Here is a 21809-nt window from a genome sequence, read left to right on the forward strand (position 1 = left end):
TGGATCCGGCCTCTGTGCTCTTCCCTCTACACCACGCTGGCTCCTTCCTCTCCCGTCTGCTGCCCAGGGTTGGGAGAAGAGGGGAGAAGTTGGAGGGGGTGGGCAGTAGGGATTGTAGGGAGTCCTACATCAGCCTGCACTGAAGACGAGGTAGATGCCCTGGGTCATTGCTTTGAAAACTGGTCCAGTATTTTACAACTAATTGGCCTTTACTATAATTTATGTCTTTAGTAATCAAAAAGTCTTCAAAGTGTTCAAAAGTAAAAAATATATAGGAAAGATACCCTTAAGGGATGCAAAATAACATCATTTATAAATTTGACAAATATCTATTTTAGAATATAAAATCAATCCAGACCAGTCCTTAGACAAATGCTTTTTTAATCTTTCAAATGCCAAAATGATCAAATAGAAAAAAAGAAAAGAAAAAGAAAGTAGCAGACCTCTGAATAGATAAAAACCTTCAAAAAGGACATTTTTTTAAAGGTTTGATCATTATAAGACACCTGGCCCCTGTTCCTGCAAACAAAGCTATTAATATTATCAGCTACTGAGCATCTCCCTGGGAATTTACTGCATGCCAGGTACTTTGAGTTACATGGATTGTCACACTTAATCTACATAATAACTTTATGAGATAGGTGCTATTTTCTCCTGTTCTACAGATTAGGGAAATGAGGTTTAAAGAGGATAAGTAATCTGACCCATATCATTTTCCCAGTAAAAAATAAGGCTGGAATATTAACTTGGCAGGAGTCTGACTCCAAAGTCTATGTGAACAATCATGATGCTATACAGCTTCCTGAGGAGCTGGGAGGGGATAATCGAGCCAGGCATTAACCCTCTCTACCACCTGCACAGGGATCATTCAGTTCTGGAGAGAAGCCTGTGAAGTCCAGGCCACTGTGTACAGTTCTTCAGGTTGTGCACTGCTCAAGCATAACACACATTGAGATGCCATTCACATTGTGGATGTGTTCTTACTTACATGGGAGGCTATATGTGTTTGTGAAGATCTGGAGCTCCGGGACTGGAGCTCAAGACCAAGTCCTGGGATAGGAGCACACACAGCTGTGCACGCAGTCAATGCACATGCACATGTGCAAGACTAACTTTTCCCAGCCACACTCCAGACATCCTATGGAGCTGTTTCTTTCCCTCTCCTATTGCTTTCAGTGACTCAATTACTACTCTCACATTTGTCTTCAAACCTGGGAGGGGAACGCACAGAGAACACATGCTGCCATGTGGGTTATCCAAATTATGCAACAATATACTAACACTTCCAGGAAATTTTTTTTTCCTAAGGAAGAGGTGCCCTGTCTAATTGGCCCAAGGGGGCTGCATTGTCTATCAGAGACTTGTGAGAGTCTTTAACTGTCATCTGCAGCACTTCCATCCCCGCGAGGCCTTTAGTTGCTGAGTGCTTGGCCTGTACCAGCCATTATAATGTCAGTTTCAAACCAACAGAGACAGGCAGATCACATAATCTTTACAAGGAAAAAAAAAGAAGAAAGCTCACCCATAAGATATTTTCTGAAGGGAAATATTGGGGTATTTTCTCAGCAGGTCATGCATCTGGCTAAGCCACGCTTGCCAGTGTTCTTTTTCCATGGAGATCATCTCATTTACTGTATGGCACTTTGTCCAGAGTATGAATAAGAAACCACCAGGCACGCAGTTGAACAGGAGGCAGCGACCCAGACGGCCTCTGCCTGGTTGCTGAAGGGGCCAGGTCATCTAGAAGTCGCCAGCTGCCAGCCAGATAGCAGGGGAATTCCTCTCCTGAATTTTGTCTCTGCCAGCTTGTTACATCACTTATCTGGGAGAAGCCTGAGTGGGAGGCTAAGCTGGGGCATCCTGAAAAGGCTGGGACCCTGGACTAGAGGGGAAATGTGAGGCGAAGAGAGTGGATCAGTGCGTTTCCCTTGAAGCTCCTGTCACAGCCCTGGAAAAGTTCTGCAGGAATAAGTGACAGTAAGAACGACAAAGGACCAGGACTGGCTCCCTCTTATAAGGCATCAATCCAAGGCCTGGGTCATAGTGACTCGCTGCACTTTGTGGGAGGTGAGTGGCTGAGGATCCCCTGCACCTCCATCTTCAAGTGTGCACCCCAGCTGCTTTCCAACAAAGCCCTCTGTCTCAAGCTTTCAAACAAAGAAACCAGAAGACATCCAAGCGTCAGCATCTCAAAGAGAGGAAAAGAAAAGTTCGAGTGGATTTTATTTCTGGAGTGAGATGGATGGAAAAGCCCCAACTGAGCCGGGAGAACAAAAGGTGAGATGAGGTTTCCTCCCAGGACTGGCGTTCTGTGTCGGAAAGTGGGTGATGAATTGCCCAGTTGTCCATATGCACTTATGTGCCCTTCCCAGAGTAGGCTGGCTCAAGTCCCAGGAGGCCAAGGAAGATTCTGGAATGCAGGCCACAGCATCTTGCTCCTGCCTCCCTACCCTTCTGCCCCCTCCCACACTCCCTCCCACTTCAGTGCATGATTCCTTAGAGGCCCTGGAGTAATTTAGAACCAACAAACTTTAGAGAGAGAAAGAAACATGGGAAGCAGGCAGCTAGAGCTCTTCTGTTGCAGCACAGAAAAAAGATGCATTGCCTCCTGGTTATTCTGCCTGCCGCGGGCAAAGCAGAACCTCCTGGATCCGGCCTCTGTGCTCTTCCCTCTACACCACGCTGGCTCCTTCCTCTCCCGTCTGCTGCCCAGGGTTGGGAGAAGAGGGGAGAAGTTGGGGTGGGGGGCAGTAGGGATTGTAGGGAGTCCTACATCAGCCTGCACTGAAGACGAGGTAGATGCCCTTCCCAAGGAACAGGGACAAGAGAGATCCCCATGTCGCCATCATCCCTGAAAATGCCGTGGGCTGTACCAGAGCCCCGTGCCCCAGGCTGCCCAGCTGGGACTCGCCTCCTGAGAAAGGTTTCGTGAAGGTCATGGCGGGTGTGTCAGAGACATTCGCTGAACATTATCCTTGCAGCCCCCAGTCAAGGTTGATAACTCCTGGAGTCGTTTTATCTCACACTCTGGCTTCCTCATTGCCCCTGCGGAGGCTTTTGTTCCTGAGTCCCATTGTGCTACTGAAGTCGAAGGCCCTGGGTGTGGCACAGACACTTTGGCCTCAAAGTTAACCGCATCAGCACGTAGCCCTTCAGGAAAGCCAGCCCAGAGGAACCTGGGCCCCAACCTCAGTACTGGCCTGGGTTTGGTGAATATTAATCAAACAACTGATTAGGCGCAGGCACTCCTGCAAGGACCTCCAGGCAGGGGCAGGAAGAGGGGCTCTGAAAGCAGGAAGGGCAGGAACCAGGTGGAAGGCCAGAAGGCCTGGGCTGCCATGGCTGGGCCCCAGAGAGGGAGGTGCCCTGGGCACAGCATAGAACGAGGGGTGCGGAGCCCATGGCCTGTTCAAACCCGACCACCCTCAAGGCCCCCCCGGGATAGAGCAGGCAGAGGCCTTGGGGGACTGGGCTGGCCCAAGCCAAGTTGAGGTGACAGCTTGCAGCTACAGGGCCAGCCCACGGAGCCGCCTCTTGTCCTCCCCTCTCTTCCCTTCTCCTTTCTTTCACCTCCCACCCTTCCTTTTCTCGCCCCTTCTCCTACTTCCTCTGCCTTCTCTTTTCCACCCCTTTTCCCCCCTCCCCCACCCCACATTCTTTTTTTAGCCCATGTCCCAGCCTGGCCAGAGGCCTTGTGGGACCCAGCCTAGCTGGGCAAAGGGCAGGGTGTGCGAGGGGCTCCTGCCCATGGGCCAGACCACTGACTGTCGGCATCTGTTCTCAACATCAGTGAGGAATATATCCAAGTAGGGAGGAGCAAGCAACAGCAAAGTTCAGTTTGCTTTAAAAAAAAAACAAAAACACAAACTATAGGTCCCAGGAACTGCAGGCAGTAGATAGATTCAATGAACAGAACTCTAATCAGTCCAAAAGTACCCATGAAAACCATATAGGGAATACAGAAGAAACATAATGTACAGTCTGTGTCTTTTTAATCAGCAACCATAGAAGACCAATGAGTCGTGATCAGCCTGGTGTCCGCTAGCAGAGCAGGAGGTTCCTGTGTGTCAGGTACCTGCGCTCTGCTGGGTCCTGTTTCAGACCTAGAGGGAGAGCGGTGAGATGACAGCTGTGCCCTCAAGGAGCTTGTCCGGCTGGCAGGAGGGGCCAGAGCAGGCAGAAGATCGTCGTGGGCTGGGGGTCAAGCAGGGCTTTCTAGAAGTTGTGGAGAAGAAACAGAATAGGAACACGTGTGCAGACAACACTTTGGCCCGAGGGTTAATTTTTAGTTCTTTGTACTGACCACAGGCGCACTACCAGGGAAACAAAGTCTCTTGGAGGACTCAATTCTCCTTTTGCAAAAAAGGAATGGGTGAGGAGAGAAGGGGGAGAGGCTGCTCTGAGCCAGGCACCTGTTGGCACTTCTGAGGCAATCTCATTTAAATTGTGCACCAACCCATGTGGTTCTCCATTCCCCGACAGCAAGCCATTCCCCAAGGCTGAGTGACCTTTCTGAGGTCCCCCAGTTCCAGCTCAAGTTTAAACTTCCAGCATGTAGTCTGTCCTCTGTACTGTGCTCCCACCAGCTCAGAGCTCCGTGTGAGCAAGTGCGTGCAGGGGCTGGACTCCTCCGGGAGTTTCACACCTTCTGAATACAGACACCTCAAGAGCAGGGGACATTTTGGCCTTGGTGGCAGAGACCCAGGCCAAATGTGCGTGTTTGGAGTGGGAGGGTGGACCCATGCTCCTCTCAGAGAGGGCAGCTCCTGTCTGGCTCTTAGACAGAAGCAATCCAACCCCACCACTGAGCAAATTGAGATCCGAACGTGAGAAGGGGGCAGCTTCAGGTCTCGCCACTGCTCAGTCCAGCTTCTCACTCACCTCCTCTCGGGCCTCTTCACTTACAGTGCTTTTTGCAGGTCACCAGCCAGAGGGCAGGATGGACAATGCAGATCCTCTTCACACTATGCCTGCTGCACGGTGAGTCTCAAACACAGCCCAGATTCAGAGCTTACCAAACCAGACCCGAACCTTCCAGGCTGCCGAGATTCCTGGGGGGCCCCTCAGTGGCATTTCAGGGCTCCCTCAGCTATCTGGGAATATCCATGGCTTTCTCTCCTGAGATGCAAGGCCATGCAGTGGACACAGGGAATGGTCGGATCCAGGCCCAGGATGGCTGAACTCGCAAGAACTCAGATGACTTGATGATTTCCAGCTTACTAACGAGAGTATTTTGAGTTCCCTATGTTTCTGTTCTCTTCCAGTCACGTTGATGACTGAAAATGGGCTGCATTTGCAAGAAAAAGGTTTTAGGGTATCAAACAGAAGTAGCACTGCTCCCCTATCACTGATTTTAAACACCCTCAAGTGCCAAACCCAGTACTAGGACATAAAGATGAAGACCCTACCCTACTTTAAAGAGTTTAGAGGCTACAAAGAAACTGGATGGGTAATTAAAAACCTTAACTGTGCATTTACTTATTCAGTCAACACACATTTACCAAGGGCCTACCATGTGCCAGGCACTAGGGCCGGATGGATGAAAGGCAGGATCTCTACCTTGTAGGTCCTGGCAGGCTGGTATGGTGAGGCTGGCCAGATATAAATCAGGCTCAGATGATCAGTGGCCCTGTCTCCACACTGTGGTGACTGGATTTTATTTGGTTGGTCATGGGGAGGCATTGAGGAATGCAGTCAGTATATACCTAGAGTGTCTGGTACCTATAACCTAGTCTCAGGTAGATGCTTAACAAATAATTGTTGAATGAACAAATGAATAAATGAATGAAAATGCTATGAAAATACTAACAAAAATTCACAACTGTGTTTGACTTATAAACACATCAGAATTTTGTTGCATCAAAGGCAGCCAATGTTTCAGAATGCTCATGATATAATCACACCACCTTTTTAGTTGAATCTCCTACTGCTCCCTTTAAAATTTTTCCATAAGAGGAGGCTTCCCCTGCCCCCAAAGGAAAACTCAGGCTGGCCCATGGTTTTTCTGCTAATATATAGGTAATAATCCTAAGTTTATTCCTTTAAGTCTCAAATGTTCTAAATTCGATCTTTTTAAGTATACAGTTATGTATTTTGAACAGCACTTTGTCATTCAAAGATATGCCCCCTTACCTACCTGAGGCCAGCAGTCAGGAGGGCAGGTAGGGGGTGTGGTGGTACCTTCTGCTTCACCTACTCTTACTCCTCCCCATGTGGGCAGCTGGACTTGGGACCCCAGCAGGGTCACAGAGGCAGGAAGGACAGGCCGGAGGCAGCTCTTACTTGATGGGATGCATGGAGCTCTCAGGCCAGACTGGGGTTTAAGCCAGCTCTTCCTCTTGTGGGTGCTTTTGAAGGGTCCCTTCCATGGCCCCTGATGGCCCATCTCCTCCCTTTGGCCCAGGTTCTGCTTTGGCCCCTGCACACCGAAGACCCCATCTCAGATGGCTGCAGCCTGGCTCTCTCCCCTCCAGACCCCACCTCGGGACCAAGGGAACTACTCCCACCTTTCTCACCCCACTGCTGGTGGTGGTGCTGCGGCAGGGGTTGCATCGCAGGTCCAAGCCTTACTCTCCCTCTGTCCTGCCACAGACCTCCCCTGCTCTCAGTCCGTGGTCTCACTCGCCCTCCCTGATAGAAGCCGCAGCAACAGACAATTGCAGGGAACTGATGGGCACATGAAAGCGGGGGCCCCTGCCTCTATTGGAGGGCAGGGAATCTCCATCAGGGACCAAGTGGGCACCACCTAGATCCTAAAACGCTAGCCCCTTCTATAATTCTCACGGTGACTAATAAAAAAATTCCCAAGATCTAAATTATATGTAATTAAGAGCTACTCATCTGTAATCCACCAAATGAGTTCTTAAGGGTAAGCAAAATTTGGTACCAATAAAATTTTAAAATGTGCATTGCAAGTGCTGATTAAGGATTCTCAAGCAGCTTTGCCCTGTGAAGTGGGACCACCCCATCCTGCTGATTAATGGGGAAAAGCTCCTGTTGCATGTGCCACACATAGATCACTAGAATTCCTAGAATCTGGGGTATAAACACTGCACCACTGCTGTCCTGAGATGGTCCATGTTTGTAACTGTGAATGCTCTTGGCTTTAATGAGAAATTGCCATTTAACTTGACCCACAGTGGTATAGTTGGTACTAAGTCATTTAACTCACCCTACAGTAAGCATTGATATGTCCATAGTGTTGATGGCTTTGATACTTCCTATAATTAGACCTCAAGACACATGTTAACAAGCAGAGCCAGCTTCATGGGTGTGTGGCCCATGTGCAGTTACGTCATGGGGCCCTGTACAAGGTGCTCAGTTTCTTGATCTGCTATTGCCAGAGTGAAATTCTTAATAACCTTTGAACAAAGGGTCCTGCATTTTCCTTTTGCACTGGGCCCTGCAAATTAGGTAGGCAGTCCTGCTAACTGGATATTAACCTGGTTTCAGAGGCCCTGAAGACATATAATAAATTGCTGGATGCCAGGCACCCACATCCTAAAGCAAAATGTTGAACCATTTTGTACAGGACAATGGATACCGATTTCAAAGCTGGGTGTTCCAGCAACGGTCCACCGTGAAGCCATCTGTGGATCATCAGAGGGTAGGAAAGCTCACTGTAAGAGCTGTTTTGGGAGAGACATCAGTGTATGATGCTCTCCTCCACCTGTCTCGGAGGGACGGAAGGGATCCCTTCCCCCTACTTTAAGCCAAGTAAGAGAAAAAACTTCTAGAAAGCTACTCAGCAAGCATGCTGTATGCCCCAGGTAGCCAGACAAAGGTGTGCTTCCTGGGACCTAGTGTGGGGCCTACAGAAAGGAGCTGGCCTGAGGCCTCCACCAAGAGGGGCCCCCCAGGACTGTGACCACAAAAAGAGGGGTAGATGGCCAGAAGTCCAGGCTTGGTGGTGGTAAGAGTCATACTAGGCCAGCAGGAGGAGAGGCAATTCTTGCACAGAGTGCGGTGCACCCAAGGGCCATGGAAAGGAGAGTGGGGAGACAGAAGGGAAGGACGCCGCTCTGGCCAGCACCGTGCCCAGATAGCACTAGGATCAGATCGTAACTGTCCCACTCAGCTGTCCTTTCCCCAGCCCCATCCCAAACCCAGAGCCTACAACAGTGATTGTGAGGAAAGGAAGGGGTGGAGAGCAAAGCAAGAGATCCGAACACATCCCCTTCCTCCGCAATAGGCCTCAAAGCCTGGCTGGGAGAAAGGAGAAGCCTTCAGCTGGGTAAGAGATTGGAGCTGCAACTGGTCACTACTTGTCCTGGGAATATAGTTTTAGACCACACTGGACTTCTTCTTATCTGAGTGAGACTATGAAAGCCCCTACCTGAGATTTCAAGGAGCAGGGAAGTCCTCAGAGCGAGTATGAAAAAGCAGTGAGAGAAAGAATAATAAACTTTGTTCCTGCTTGCCCCCCATCAAATTTAAGTCATTCTGAAAACGGGCCATGCACCGTGGCTCAACTATGATTCATGCCTATTGCCACAGTAGGCAGACTCACAATACTGCTCAGCTGTGCTTTGATGGTGGTGCTTGGCTGCTTCTGGTTCTATAGAAAAGTGGTCATTGTAACCATTTTTGCAACCGCAGGCCTGGGGAGGCACCCGTCTGGCAGACCAGTACCCTCTGTGTGTCAGGATGCCCTCTCCCTGCAGCAGAAACCACGCTGATCTGTTCTCACTATTCGACATCTCTCTCTTACATTCCATGCGAACACACTGCAGTCCTGTCAGATGCTGCTTTAGTCCTTTTACAGGTGCTTAGGTGGCAGCTTTTTAAATATCCGCATTAAAGCCGGTGGAAGGAACACCCGCTCTGGGCAGACTTGCATGAGCACACCCGGCACATGAGAAGCGTTAGCTGACCAGTGGGAAAGAGAATTCTCGCATTTCCGTCTCTTGCGTGGGGCCTTGGATACAGCCCCATCCTGGGGCTACTTTCCACCAAGTGGCTCAGCTCTGGGATTTCTATACTGAGTCTTAACTTCACTTTCACGAAGGCATTTTCCGACCTGTCCCCTAATTCTGGCAGAGTTTGGAGGTTGTAACTGCCCAGTCACTGTCTCCAGCACTCTCATTCCTTTGATTTCTTTTTTTCTCTGCCTGCAGCCGCAAATGCATTGAAGGGCCCGAGGCTGGTGACCGGGGAGCCAGGGGGAGCTGTCACCATCCAGTGTCGTTATGCCCCCTTGTCCATCTACAGGCACCAGAGGAAGTACTGGTGCCGCCTAAACCCCCTGACGTGGATCTGCCACACCATCGTGTCCACCAACAGCTACACTCACCGTCAGTACCACGGCCGCGTGGCTCTCACAGACTTCCGACACAGTGGCTTATTTGTGGTGAGGTTGTCCCAGTTGTCCCCAGACGATGTGGGGTACTACCGCTGTGGCGTCGGAAACCAAAACGACATACTGTTCTTCAGCATGAACCTGACCATCTCTGCAGGCATGGGCCGCGGGCTGGTGGGTCAAGTCGGCAAGGAGAATGCTAGGAAGCAGAAGGTACAAGAAGGTTCAAGAGAAGAGGCCCTTGAACACAAAGGGAGTGAGTGACGTGTAAAGCTGGCGTGAAGGCAAGGACTTGGAGAAGTCCTTTCATTTCAGAGGGATGCTGCCTTCAGAAGGAAGGTAGATGTTAGGGTAAACTGCAAGTACATAAGCTGTTTCACACAATTCCCCCTGCCACCTGTGGCATATGTATTTGGACAGAATTCCAAGATGGGAGTGAATTGGCTAATGTGGCTTCTTACGGTCATGATGTCTCTTTGCTCAGACGCACAGGGCAGGTCAGACAGGCAGGACAGAAGCATTAAGAGGGGCTCTGCCTGAGACCGAGGCCCACAGCAGACCACTGACAGCTACCAGGTCCATGCCCTGTGTGCCAAGTTCTGGCGAACTGATCCAAAGTCAGGTGCCCAGAGACTGAGAAGGGCATCCAGGCTGTGAAAAGCCAGTCTACAGGGGAGAAGGCATGTTAGGGAGCAGGCAGGCACAGTGCTGGGAAGGGACTCGTCTTATTAGGTGTCACTACCTCAACCTACCAGGATCGGCTTCTCTGCTGCAGCTGGAGGCCTGCTTCCTGTATCTGAGGAGCACCACATGGTGGGCTGTGGGCCTCTGGGAAGGGGCAGTGTGGAGGTCCCGACAGCTGGATAGGGAGTATGTGGGCATAGAAGGAGATAAGAACACAGAGTGTCGGTATGTACGACAGACCGGAGGATACATCTGGTTTTCCCAAATTTTTATTTTATTCCACATATTGGCCAAAGAGCGCATCGCTAGCGAGGTTGCATTCCGTGTAGCAAACACTTTAAGCCAGGCGTCTTTTGCTGAGTCCTGCAGGCAGCCTGGAGAGCCTTCCCAGGTGGTCTCCCTCTGCTTTCACACAGGTCCTCCCAGCACCCTCCCTGCCGCTGCTGGCGAACTCCTCACGGGATCCTTTGGAACAGCAACACTGGCGGCCAACAGAGGGACCCCAGGAACCGCCCAGACCATAGAAAGACAGGGGACAGGATGGGAGAGAGCTGCTGTGACTCCAGGAACCAGCAAAACAACAGCTTCAGCTAAGGGAAGGCCAAGCCCAGGAACAGCAGGGGCAGGAGCGCCAGGGACAGACAACTGGGTAGATGCTTCCCTCTGGGCAACCGTCTCCATTCCAAGGAGTCCGGCTGCAGCCACCAGAGGTGTGTCTGATATGACAGAAGGTGTCTGGGTGCGGGGCTCCAGAAGCTCAGTAGCGGGTGGGGCTGGGGTTAGCGAGAGAGAGAGGGAGATAAGTCCCGAAGCCGATAGGCCAGGAGAGGAAACAGAGAGCATCAGAATAGCCCTGGATGCAGCCAGGAAGGTCATGGGGACCGTTAGGCCATCAGCCCTGGTCTCAGAAAAATGGTTGCGGGAAACCCTCCGAGAAGCAACATCAGTTTCTAAGGCACAAGTCCTGTGCTCCACTGCAGGAACTTCGCCATCTGCAGGCATGTGGACCTTGGGGCCCAGCGGCTTGGAGACGGCAGCTGCAGAGGGAAGTGCTGACAGGGACTTAGACACCGCTGACGGAGACCGTGGTCCCCAAGCCACACCAAACCAGGCCCCGGCATCAGGGCCCCAGAGGCCCCTGGAGAAGGGGTCCTCCATGAAAAGGTAAACCCCCAGGCCCTCCTCTGGGTTGGGGCTCCACACTGCCCCGTTCCTGACTTCTGGAGCCTTGTGCATCTGCTCACTTCTCTCCCTTTGTAACCACAAGTCAGTAAAGGGCAAGAGACATAAAAGCCAGACACCTGCCCTCATTCAAGGCTCCTTGCTAGGAGAGTGCAGAGTATTTTCATGTAGTTTTCAAGCAAATAGCTAAACAGTAGAATCACAGAATACTCAGGTGGAACCTTTGGGACTTTTTTTAAAGATGAGGAACAGAAGGTCCCAGGAGGGGAGGGGACCTGCTGAAGCCACAGGAGATCACAGCAGCACCCAGGGCCAAGCATGGGCTCCCCAACGCTCACTCAGCTCTCTGTGCTGGAATGGGGCGTTGGTGGGCACCCACGCAGGTGGTGGAATAGGGACAGGATTCAGGGATTCTGGTCCCGGATCTGCTGTTAACCTGCCCCAGGGATGAAGGCACAGCTTCTAGCCTGTGAAATGAGGGGCGACGGCCAAATGGTCCTCAGCCTCCTGTGCTCTTCCCTCTGCCGCCCCCACTACTTCTATTCCAGTGCTTCTCCAGAAGAGAAAAGCATTTCTCGGGTCCTGACTCCGGTCTCTACCATGCTGCTCCCCCTTATGTTTGTGGCTCTTGCTCTACTGCAGAGGAAGCTCCAGAGAAAGCAGATGTGTGAGTTGAGTTTCAGTCGCCCCAAGGCTGGGGAAGGGGGTGCTTGGTCCATGAGACATCCTCAGCACGGGGTCGGGTCAGAGTTGGTGCCAGGACTTCCGGATGTAGAAATGCTAAATTCTAGTCTGAGCCAATTAACCACCCTTGGCTTCCTCATCAAGCAAAAGGGCAAATCATCCCTGCACTTGTGTGTTAGTGGCATCCCAGAGCTTAAGAAACTCTTGGAAGATGGCAAGACATATGCTAACCATGGACCACATGAGCACCAGACAGCAGGTGTGCAGGGCCCAGATGCGGCACCACACTGCATTGGTACCCTCCGCAGGACCCAGCTGAAAGTCTCTTACAGCAATGTGCCCAGGTTTAAACGCTTCTCAGTTGAGTGTTCCATGGTGTTTAGATCTGGCACAGAAAGGGTGAGGTTTCCTGGGAGCAAATGGAGGAGGCTAAGAGTCTCGGCCCCAGGGCCCCGAACGCCTGGCCCAATGCCTGTCAGTATAAGGGTTCAAATGCAATTCTGTGTGAGGGGTTCTTGAAGCCTCGTGGTGGCGGTGGTGGTGGGGCTGGGGGGAGAGGCATTCTCAGGAATCAAATTCAGTGCCTAGGACCCTCACAGCCTGCCCTGTATCTGTGCAGCTCAGGAGGCAGGAAGGGCAGCAGGAGTCACCTTGGTTCGGATGACACACCTCCTGGCATGCCAGCCTGACTGTCCCGGAGAAGGACCCTGGACCTTGAACATGGAAGGATCAGCTGCTCAGACACCATGGAAGGAGAACCAGGACCAAACACTGTGACTCCAGCCTCTTGTCATTCTGTCTCAACCAGTACAGAGGGAAGCTGACCGAGCTGGGGCTTCATCTGGGGAAGTAAACGCTGACCACCCTGGAGCCTAGGAAGGTCAGACACTTGCCAAAGGTGACAGTGACTCGAAGAAGGTTCAAAAAGGATTCTTAAACACTGGTGGAGGTCACCCAGGAAAAGTGTGGAATTTCCATTCCTGGAGGTTTGAAAACATAAGGGGCTTCCAATCTGGGTGAAAATTATGAATTCTCACCATCACTCCTGGTCCTTGCTAGATGCCCACTTTCTGATGCACTCAGCCGACTGCCCACAGTTAATTACATTCATGAATACTGGGCTTGCCTTCTCAAGTAGATGCTAAGCTCCTTTGGGGCATTAATTGTGCTTTATCCATCTCGCTATGCCCCAGAGAACTTCCAGCTCAATAGGACTCCCAACTCAATGTGACTGAACGGCTGCCATGCACTCAGGCCCCTGGAGGGCAAGCAGGTGCTCTGACTTCCCTTCATCTGGGCATCCCCTGGATGACTCCATAGGCAGGTGGCTTCTACATAGAGACCACAAGGGACACCACCCAATCCTCAAACCATCACTTTCCATTTGTCCCCATACTCATTATGCTGTAGACCTTTTCACCCAGTCAAGACTTTCTGGGATTTTCCTAAATTCATGGAAGAGGAGGGTATTTCTCAGTAGAGTCTCGCCTTCTTCATAAAGTTCCTCTTGTTCGACTGTTTATAAATCTTTGATGTCACAGATGGCTGGTGTGGCTGGAAACGGGTTGGGGGTGGGAGTAAGAGAGAAGACAGCCAGGAGGAATTTTATGTGGATTCTGCTTTAGAAGCACTTCATTTCATGCCTGTTGGGGGACTTTTGCTCCACCCGTGGTCCTACTGTCCCTTTAGGAGTCGTATCTGCTCTTTTATTTTGCCAAATCTGTTAACCAGCTGTCTGAGCTTCGTGTTTGGCTAGAACAGTCTTTGAGTGATGGAAGAGAAAGGAAGGGAAGGCTCCAACATCCAGCTGAGAACTGAAGGACAGACATTCCCAGAAGGCTCGGCCCTGTCTCCTGAGGCTGTCAGCAGCACCGTTACCCCTTTGTTGATACCACCTCAGGGCTGGTGCTGAACCCTGACACTCTCCCAAGGAAATCAAGGAGAGGCATTCTTCACAGTTACGACAGGGACCCCCATTATTTTGGAAAAGTAGGGAAGTTGCACGCATCGAACCAGCTGGCATCATGAAATTTCAGAGCTAATAGATCCTTACAGATAAACCAGTCCTAAACCTTCCATGTAGGGTGAGGTGACCGAGGACCCTTGGAGGAAGTAACTTGTCGAAACCTAGTTAATAAAACCAGAGTGAGGACGAGAAAAGGGAACTCACGACTTGATCTAGTGCTTTCTCCATTTCCCAAGCACTGAAAAATGGATCTAAGACAAACTCGAGAAAAAAATCAATGACATCAGAGTTTTCTTGTTCCAGGCCATTTTCATGCACAGTATCTCAGTGACCTGCCTGAAAACCCTGGGAGAGCTGTAAAGAGAGGACAGCCACCATTACTCCATTCAGCCACTGAGGGAACAGGTCCTGAGGGGGACATAATTCAGCCAAGGTCGCTCAGCTCATTAAAGAGCAGGGATGGGCAGAGAACCCAGTCTGTATAAGATCGGGCCGTTTAACTAGTATTTACCAGGGGCGTCCACTGAACACTAGCTTCTCAAGGTTGTTAAAAGGATTGGGAAAAGGAAGGTTTGGTAGATCAAACGAGTCTGAGAAATGTGGGTTAAACAGCAAACAGGTTCTTGTGTGTGGGATTTTCTGGAACCTTTAATACATTAAGGTACACTGTGAATAGCCCGCAGTGGTGTGTAGGGACAGACATTATGTCCCCAGCTTTTCTGACTATTGATTTTTGGTGAAGCGATCTCCCAGGACTGGATTCCTCCAATCACTCCTTATTTGAGGAAACTTGATGCATTAAACCAGGGGCCTGCAACTCTTCTGTTGCGGGCCAGAGAGTAAATATTTTAGACTGTGCCATCCTCTGCTGAGCTCTGATTATTGTAGTACAGAAGCAGCCAGAGATAATACATAAATAAATGGCTTTGGCTGTGTTCCAACAAAACTTTATTTACAGAAGCAGGCAGCAGGCTGCATCCAGCCCTACAGCCATAATGTGCCAATGCCTGCACGAAACCATAAAACTATCACAAGAATCTCCTGTCCCCACTCTGATGTGAAGGATCCGACCTCATCCTCCCCAAAAGTTTCCCTGACCACCCTTCTCAAGGACCCTTCCATTCTCCAGACTCTGATAATATTTTCTGGCTGGGATTCAAAAGTTAGAAGGAGTTCTGCCTGACTCAGGGCAAAGAGGGGGCCAGGCTGGCAAGGGTTAGCCATATGGCTGGAGTTGGGGGCAGCTTCCAGAAGCAGGAAAAGCTGCTAAGTCAGGGTGCTTTAGGGAAAGCTGAGGCCCACCAGCAGGAAGGGCCAGTACAAGTTCAAAGGGGCAGAGCAGAGCCACAGTCAGAGTCTCAGGGCCAGGAGTTTGGAGCCGAGCATGGTAATCATTAGAGATGAGATCTGAATGAAATCCTCTGGAGGAAGGAAAATGGCAGCCCCCAGGGTTCACAGCTCTCTCCGGTGGGCTAACCAAGGCCTGGGGTGGGGCAGGAGACATCGGCTCAAAGGGCCAGAGGCCAGGCAGGCCGACACTGCCACTTGGTATTACCAGCAATTTGGTTTTCTTCTTGTATCCCCAGCTGGCATGATAGGCACATCACCGGGACGAGGGGCGGGGGACATCCATCCCCAGGCTGGAATCAGGGAAGTGTCCCTGGAGATGTCTAATCCAAGACGCAGGGCAGCGCTGACTTTCCTACGGTCCAGCAGGTTCCTGGGGCGAGGGCACAAGTCTCCTTTTCTCACACGTGTACTTGGTGCTGCCACCACGGGTCAGGTGTCTCTACACAGCAGGCCCTGCCCTAGTGTGTTCACATTGCTCACAACATTTGATGCAATCTTTCTGTAAGGCAGGTGGGATGGCGCCCATTTTACAGATGAGAAAACTGAAGGCACAGAAATTAAGGTAAACTCCTAAGGAAAAGGCAAGCTGGGACCTGAATGCAGAGCAGTCTGCAGACACAGCTTAAATCCTTGAACGGTGCACTGCCCTGCCTTCCTCTGTTCCTGGATTTTGGGCCTGGGTATCTGATGAGGTCCTTTCCTCTTCAAGGTTCTAAACCTTCCTTGTTTTCCTTTTTCTTTCATAATCATTTCCAGGAACTTGTTTTATTCAGTCACCTCACCGGCTTGTTCCTGTCCCGGCTAAGTGAAGTGTAAAAGTCAGGGAACTGAAAGCTAAGAATTCAGTCACTGACCCTGAGGTCCCTACTGGCATCTGTGCAAACAGAGGTCAGCTCGTAATCGCCTGTGGGGGTGTCCATCTATCTCAGGGAACTCCGGGCAAATGTCTGACCCCCAACCAGCTTCTCTTTCTCCACTAAGTCTTTGGGGGTGTCTCCCTCTTCTCCAGTAGCCAGTGTGGTCTGGGAAACACAGAATCCACTTACTAACAGCTTCAGTTAGACACTAAGAGGAAGCTCTTGCCTCGGAAAGACCCGTAACGCACTTGAGCCAAGCAGACGCAGATTATGTGATTTTTTTCCATTGGTCCAGACATTCCAGGGCTAAGAGCTTGACAAACGTTGAATAGACAGTGGAGTTTCTATGCAAAAGGAAACGGACCTTCTGTGGGTGGCCATGAGGGTCCAGCACCATCAAGCTCTCCGTGTTTCATTAAGTGATGCTGGCTTAAAGGCCCTGGCCCTCCAGGCCAATCTGCTCGCTTCACTGTCAGCAAGAGGATGCGCTGTCACCCACGGCCTGCTCTCCAGGAGGGGGTGACTGAAACCCAGGTGGGTAGCAGAGGTGCCAGCTACAGCCGAGGACCTGTGCCGCACCTCTGGAGGCATGCAGAGATCACGAGCATGGAAGCACTGGGCCACCGCTGGCCTCCTGGTTCCACTTTGTTGGAGACACACGGTCCCTGATTAGCATCTAGAGTGTTCTGTGTTCAGCCTCTTCTCACCTCTGGCCAGTTCCTACCCCTTACTTATCTGCTGCCTGGATCCAGAGCTACTCGTTCTGCTCCCAGTGTGCAGGGTCACAGAAGAGTCACTACTTTCCCTAATGTCACAGATTCCTGGCTCCCTGACCCTGAGAATCTCAGATGGGAGGAAGAGAGCTGGCACCGCCATGACCAAAGGCATTGTCCAAGTTGCCCTGCAGTTCATCTGAGGATGTCACACTTCAGGCAAGAGTTTGGGAAAAGGGCACTGGGGAGTTTTCTTCTTTAAAGCCATCATGGGGAGGACAGACTGGCTAGCAGACGCAACTGGTCCAAACTCTTCATTTTGCCAGCACTCTTCTTCACCGTGTAGTGTAGACAATTCGATTCAATTACAGCATACATCACCACACTATACGCCATTATACAGATGGGAATGTTGAGGCTCAGATGGGCACAGGCTACAGGGGATATTTTTCCAGTGGCTGCCTGCCAGGCAAACCCTGGGCTGAAGGCCAGGCTCAGAGCAGGAACAAGGAAACTGCAGGTCCCCAGGAGGGACCCTGATGGCTTATGAGAGAGGCTGGGCCCTGTCACCTGACACCCCACCTGTTGACTTTGGATGTCTACTCCAAAAATCTTCCTCCTTCCGCCCCTCCCTGGCCAGGGTATGGAGGTAAGAGAGGGTAAGAGAGTGGTTTGGTAACCTCAAAATGTTTTTTCATTTGTTCCTGACTCTCAGAACCAGAGAATAAAAGTCCCTGGGGCCCCAGGGGGAATTGAGAGAGCCCTTGGAAGGCCAACTTTGCACCTTCGGGTTCTATTGTGTTCTTTCTCCATCACTTACCCTCCACAATGGCTCCTCAGACTGGGACCCCGTCGGTCTTGGGGGCTCACATCACAGTTGCTGCCAAGCACTCCTCCACCAGCCAAAATGATAAGGAGTACAGACAACTCCGACCCCAGAACCCCAGAAGAAATTTGCACTCTGATTGGGAGTCAACAGAGCTAGGAAAACAGCCAAGGGATTGGATATCTGGGCAATGACATGGAGAGGCAGGTAGTCAGGGAGAAGAAGGTGACTCAGTGAGCTCCTGTAGCAAAGAGAAAATATCTGAGGCTCCCGTGTGTTCTTCTGCCTGGTAAGTCAGCCTCTCCGGCAATATCCAGGGACTAGAACCACTCATCTGACCACAGATCTCTCACACCCACCGTGTGTCTGCCACTTGCTGGGCCACCCTGACTTCCCCCTCATTCAGGCTGCCCTTGGCATTGACACTATGCTGCCAGGTCATCGATGCTATGCCCCAAGCTTCAGAAGAGCCCTGAAGAGCCCCTCTGACATCAGCCAATAGCCAGGCAGATATGGAGGGTGTATAATTCACTTTTTTCCTATTACTCCCAAACGGGAGACTCACCTGGGAAAAGGCCTCCAAACATAAGTCTGGGCTTAGAAACTCCCAGAAAGCTTGCCAGAGTTCAGCCAGCTGGACTGCCCCAGTCCCCAGTCCCTCAGTGGGGTCCCCAGCAGGCACTGCCCTGTGGAGCACATTGCCTGCCAGCAGCTCACAGCGGGGCAACAAAGGCAGCCATCCGCATCTCATGGCCACGGCCTATCCCCAGCCCAAAAGGCAAAACTGGTACAGGGAGAGTAAATGCCGTGTTCCTGCCAATGGATGACAGCTAAGATCAGGAGAGAGCAGATTATTATCTGCTAATGGTGAGGGTGGAGTTACTTGGGTATGGATAATCCCAGTCAATGTCCTTAGAAGGGGGTGGAGGGGCTTGTTATTTAGCTTTGGTAGATTCACTGTCACAATTCTATTTTCCTCTGATTGATACTAAAATGAGTCTACATTATTGGTTTACTGAGGAATGCGGATTTCATGGCTGACTGCCCTGCGATTAAACATTGACTCAAAAAAGGGGTTAAACATTGACTCGGCAGAAGACCTGAGCAGGGGAGCCGAGAGCTGGCAGTAAACTTCAGGGACAGACATTTCATGTGTCCACTTTTATCTCATCGTCTGGCAAAAGCCACATTCCTAAGACCATCCTCAGTGAGGGGTGCTGGGGAAGGACTGTATGGCTTGGGCCTCCCCTTCTCTACTGGTGGCTGGGTCAACCCAGGCTCGTGATGCCAGTCTGAGGGCTAGGACCTGCAGAGACCTGTGTACTTGGCCCACTCCGATCTTCCCTAGATCGATAGGAGGTGAAAATGGCAGGCCCTTTGCTGCCCGTGGAAACGCAATTCAAAGGATTCATCCCGAGAGCGAAGGCTTTGGGAAGTGGAGGAAAATGCTCAATGCCGGGAGACCTTAATTCTTGACCCCTCCATGCCATTACCTCCCTGAAAAAAATTGGGCCAGTCGTCCCACTTCTCTGACCTTGGTTCCTTATTGATCAGTGAGGAATCACTCTTTGTTCTGAACACCTGTGTTGTCCCATCATATGAAGCTGAATCATAAGCCCCTTTTAGATGCCAGCCATTGCACATATTGTGCTTAATCTTTATAACCTACTTATGGGGTAATTATAATTAGCCCTGTTTTATAAATGAGAAAACTAAGGTCCAGAGACATTTAAAAACTTGTTAAGGGTCCCCCAGTTTGCAGGTATGGATCCAGATCAGATCCAGATCTGGCCTTGGAGATGAATCCAGATCATTCTGGGACTGGAGCCTATGAGATTTCCACGAGGGTGCCCTGCCTCATCATGCTGGCTACCACCTGGCTGGTGTTGCTCCTTGGCAGGGGTGTGTGAGGGTGACAACTCCTGAGTTAGGCTACATGTCCTTGGGGAAGAGGGATGCGCATTCCTACACGTTTAAAATCTCCTTGGACCTCAGACTGGTCATAGGCACAGTAGATGCTTGTGGTAGGCTGAAAAATGCTCTCCCCCACACCCCCAGCCAAGACATGTCCACCTTCTGATCCCTGTAAATGTTACTTTATTTGGGAAAAGTGTCTTTGCAGATATGATTTGGTTTAGGATATTGAGGTAAGGGGGTCATCCTGGACTATCCACGGGGACCCTAAACCCCATCACAAGTGTCCTTATAAGAGAAATATTTGAGACACACACGGAAGGCAATATGTGCCCAGGGCAGGGACTGAGTGACGCAGCCACTGAGACAAGCCAAAGAATGCCAAGGAACGCCAGCAGCAACCGGAAACTAGGAGAGGCACGGAGATCCTCTCCTGGAGCTTCCAGAGGGGCCACAGGCTCATCCACAGCTTGACCTTAGACGTTTGACTTCCAGAACTGAGAGGGAAAATAATTCTATTGTTTGAAGCCACCGAGGTTATGGTAATTTGTTTCAGCAGCCACAGGAATCAAATGCAGTGCTGGATCAAAACAGAATCCTGGAACTAGAAACTAAGCTTTGGAAGCCATTTGGCCCAGCCCTTCCATTTAACAGATGAAAGCGCTGCAGCCTTAAAGGAGGAAGCGACTTGGCAAAGGTGGCTCGGCAAGTTAGAGGCAGAGCCAGAATCAGGGCACGTGTGTTCTGACCCAAGACCCGTGCCCTGCGCCTCCCCACGCTGACTCACGCCCGGTCCCAGCCTCGGGAAAGTCAAACGAGAGGCTGTTCTTCTTATATTCTTTTCATATTACTTTTTTAAAAGGGTGGGGGAGCTTTTAAGAAGTGATGTTAGGCTTTAGAAGGTGTAATTAGCGCTGTTACCACCGTTATTGCCGTGTTGGGCAGTTGGATCCGCTTGGCCGGTCCCTCTCCCCGGGACTGGGATGCAGGGGCTCCGTTTCAGGGCCGCTGGGTTCCAGGTGGGGAAACCACAGCGAGAGAGGGGAAGCTGGGTGACCCCAATCACGCCACTAGAGTGTGGCTGGGCCCAAAATAGGACACAGGGCTTTTGAGTTGCTGGCTCTCCCCTGGGACTGACTTCTCCTCCCCTTTCCTGAGCGGGATCAGTAGGTTAGCTTGCTTTTCATGTGTGAATGTGCATTTCTGACATAGTCGGCTAAGTTCTGGGGAGTCCTGGGAACACGCACCAGGGTCTGACCTAGGCCGGCATGTGGCTATCACAGAATAAGGGAGTGCGGAAGGGGACCTGGGACCCCGAGGCGCATGAGGAGCAGCTGTTTCCCGGAGGTGCCTCCCTCCCCCCTCACAAGCCACACTCTCTAAGTGTCTGTCCTGGTGGTCAGAGGGCCTCCCTGAACCCCCCTGCAGCCCAGATAAACAAACACAAATCATCCCTTACTGTGGGGGAAGTGAGTTAGTGAGAAATAAGAAAACAAAACCCACAGATAGCTTGACAATGGTGTTCCAAAGGAGAGACGTATCAGAAGGAAGGCCCTAAGACAGAGCCGTAACCCGGCAGAAGCAGGCTCGCCCCGACGCTGTCCCCACATCGGCTTCTCCTCCCCACCTCCGCTTGCTAGTGGGCCTGGAACCAGGGAGAAGAAGGACTGCTTAGCTGCGGGTGCATCTGGGTGCCCACCCCCCACCACGGGGCTTAGCCCGGGGTGGCCGTCGGGGAGAGGAGGTGGACAACCGATGGAGATACTGGGAAAGGTTTGGAGACGACAGAGCCAAGGGGGCCTGTCCCTTGCTTGTCCTGAATAGACCTCGGGTGGTCAGCAGCCCCGCCGGCCTCAGTGCAGCCGCCAGCGGGGCACACAGGCTGCAGGGGCCTTGGGGGACAATGAGGCTCTGCTGCACAGGATCTCCCGAAGGCCTCAGAAAGATGCAGATGGGCCAAACTCACTCCACCCAAAGAAGGGCCAAGAAGGGCTGAGGGGGCCTGGCAGTCCTACCCGAAGGAACCCGGAAACAGCAGCAAGGAGAGCGCAGAGTGGACCACAGACCTCTCGGGGCGAGCAGGGACAAAGGCCACTCATCTCGGTGCTGTTTCCTTCGGGAGCACGAGGCCAACACAGGACCAGGACAAAGCAAGACCAAAATAACAGGGTGCACCTCACTGTCTTGACAGTAACGCTGGCATAAACCACCCCCTGCCCCAGGCCCACTTATCCCAGACTTAACATAAATACAGAGGAGGGAAGGAGGGAAGAAAATCCAAACAAGACCGTGTTAAATCGGGAATGAAGTGACTGAGATGTCACTGAATTGACTG

The 21809-nt window shown here is 51.3% G+C and overlaps 1 protein-coding gene across 2 annotated transcripts; it reads left to right on the forward strand.

Annotated features, from left to right (window-relative positions):
* The first annotated feature begins 510 nt into the window (after window positions 1-510).
* FCAMR (Fc alpha and mu receptor) lies at window positions 511-14246 on the forward strand. Of its 2 annotated transcripts, XM_057508032.1 has the most exons (7): window positions 512-2277; window positions 4908-4980; window positions 8192-8233; window positions 9117-9455; window positions 10399-11146; window positions 11713-11831; window positions 12468-14246. In XM_057508032.1, exons 1-7 carry the CDS (start codon window positions 2239-2241, stop codon window positions 12623-12625), a joined length of 1518 nt encoding a protein of 505 aa, XP_057364015.1. In that variant the 5' UTR covers window positions 512-2238; the 3' UTR covers window positions 12626-14246. The 2 variants fall into 2 exon arrangements, 1 of the variants encoding a protein (XP_057364015.1); XR_008999422.1 differs by lacking the exons at window positions 11713-11831; window positions 12468-14246 and having other exon boundaries at window positions 511-2277; window positions 9117-10692; window positions 10963-11123.
* Window positions 14247-21809: the final 7563 nt, after the last annotated feature.

This window comes from Manis pentadactyla, chromosome 9, assembly GCF_030020395.1.
Source record: "Manis pentadactyla isolate mManPen7 chromosome 9, mManPen7.hap1, whole genome shotgun sequence".
Taxonomy (NCBI): domain Eukaryota; kingdom Metazoa; phylum Chordata; class Mammalia; order Pholidota; family Manidae; genus Manis; species Manis pentadactyla.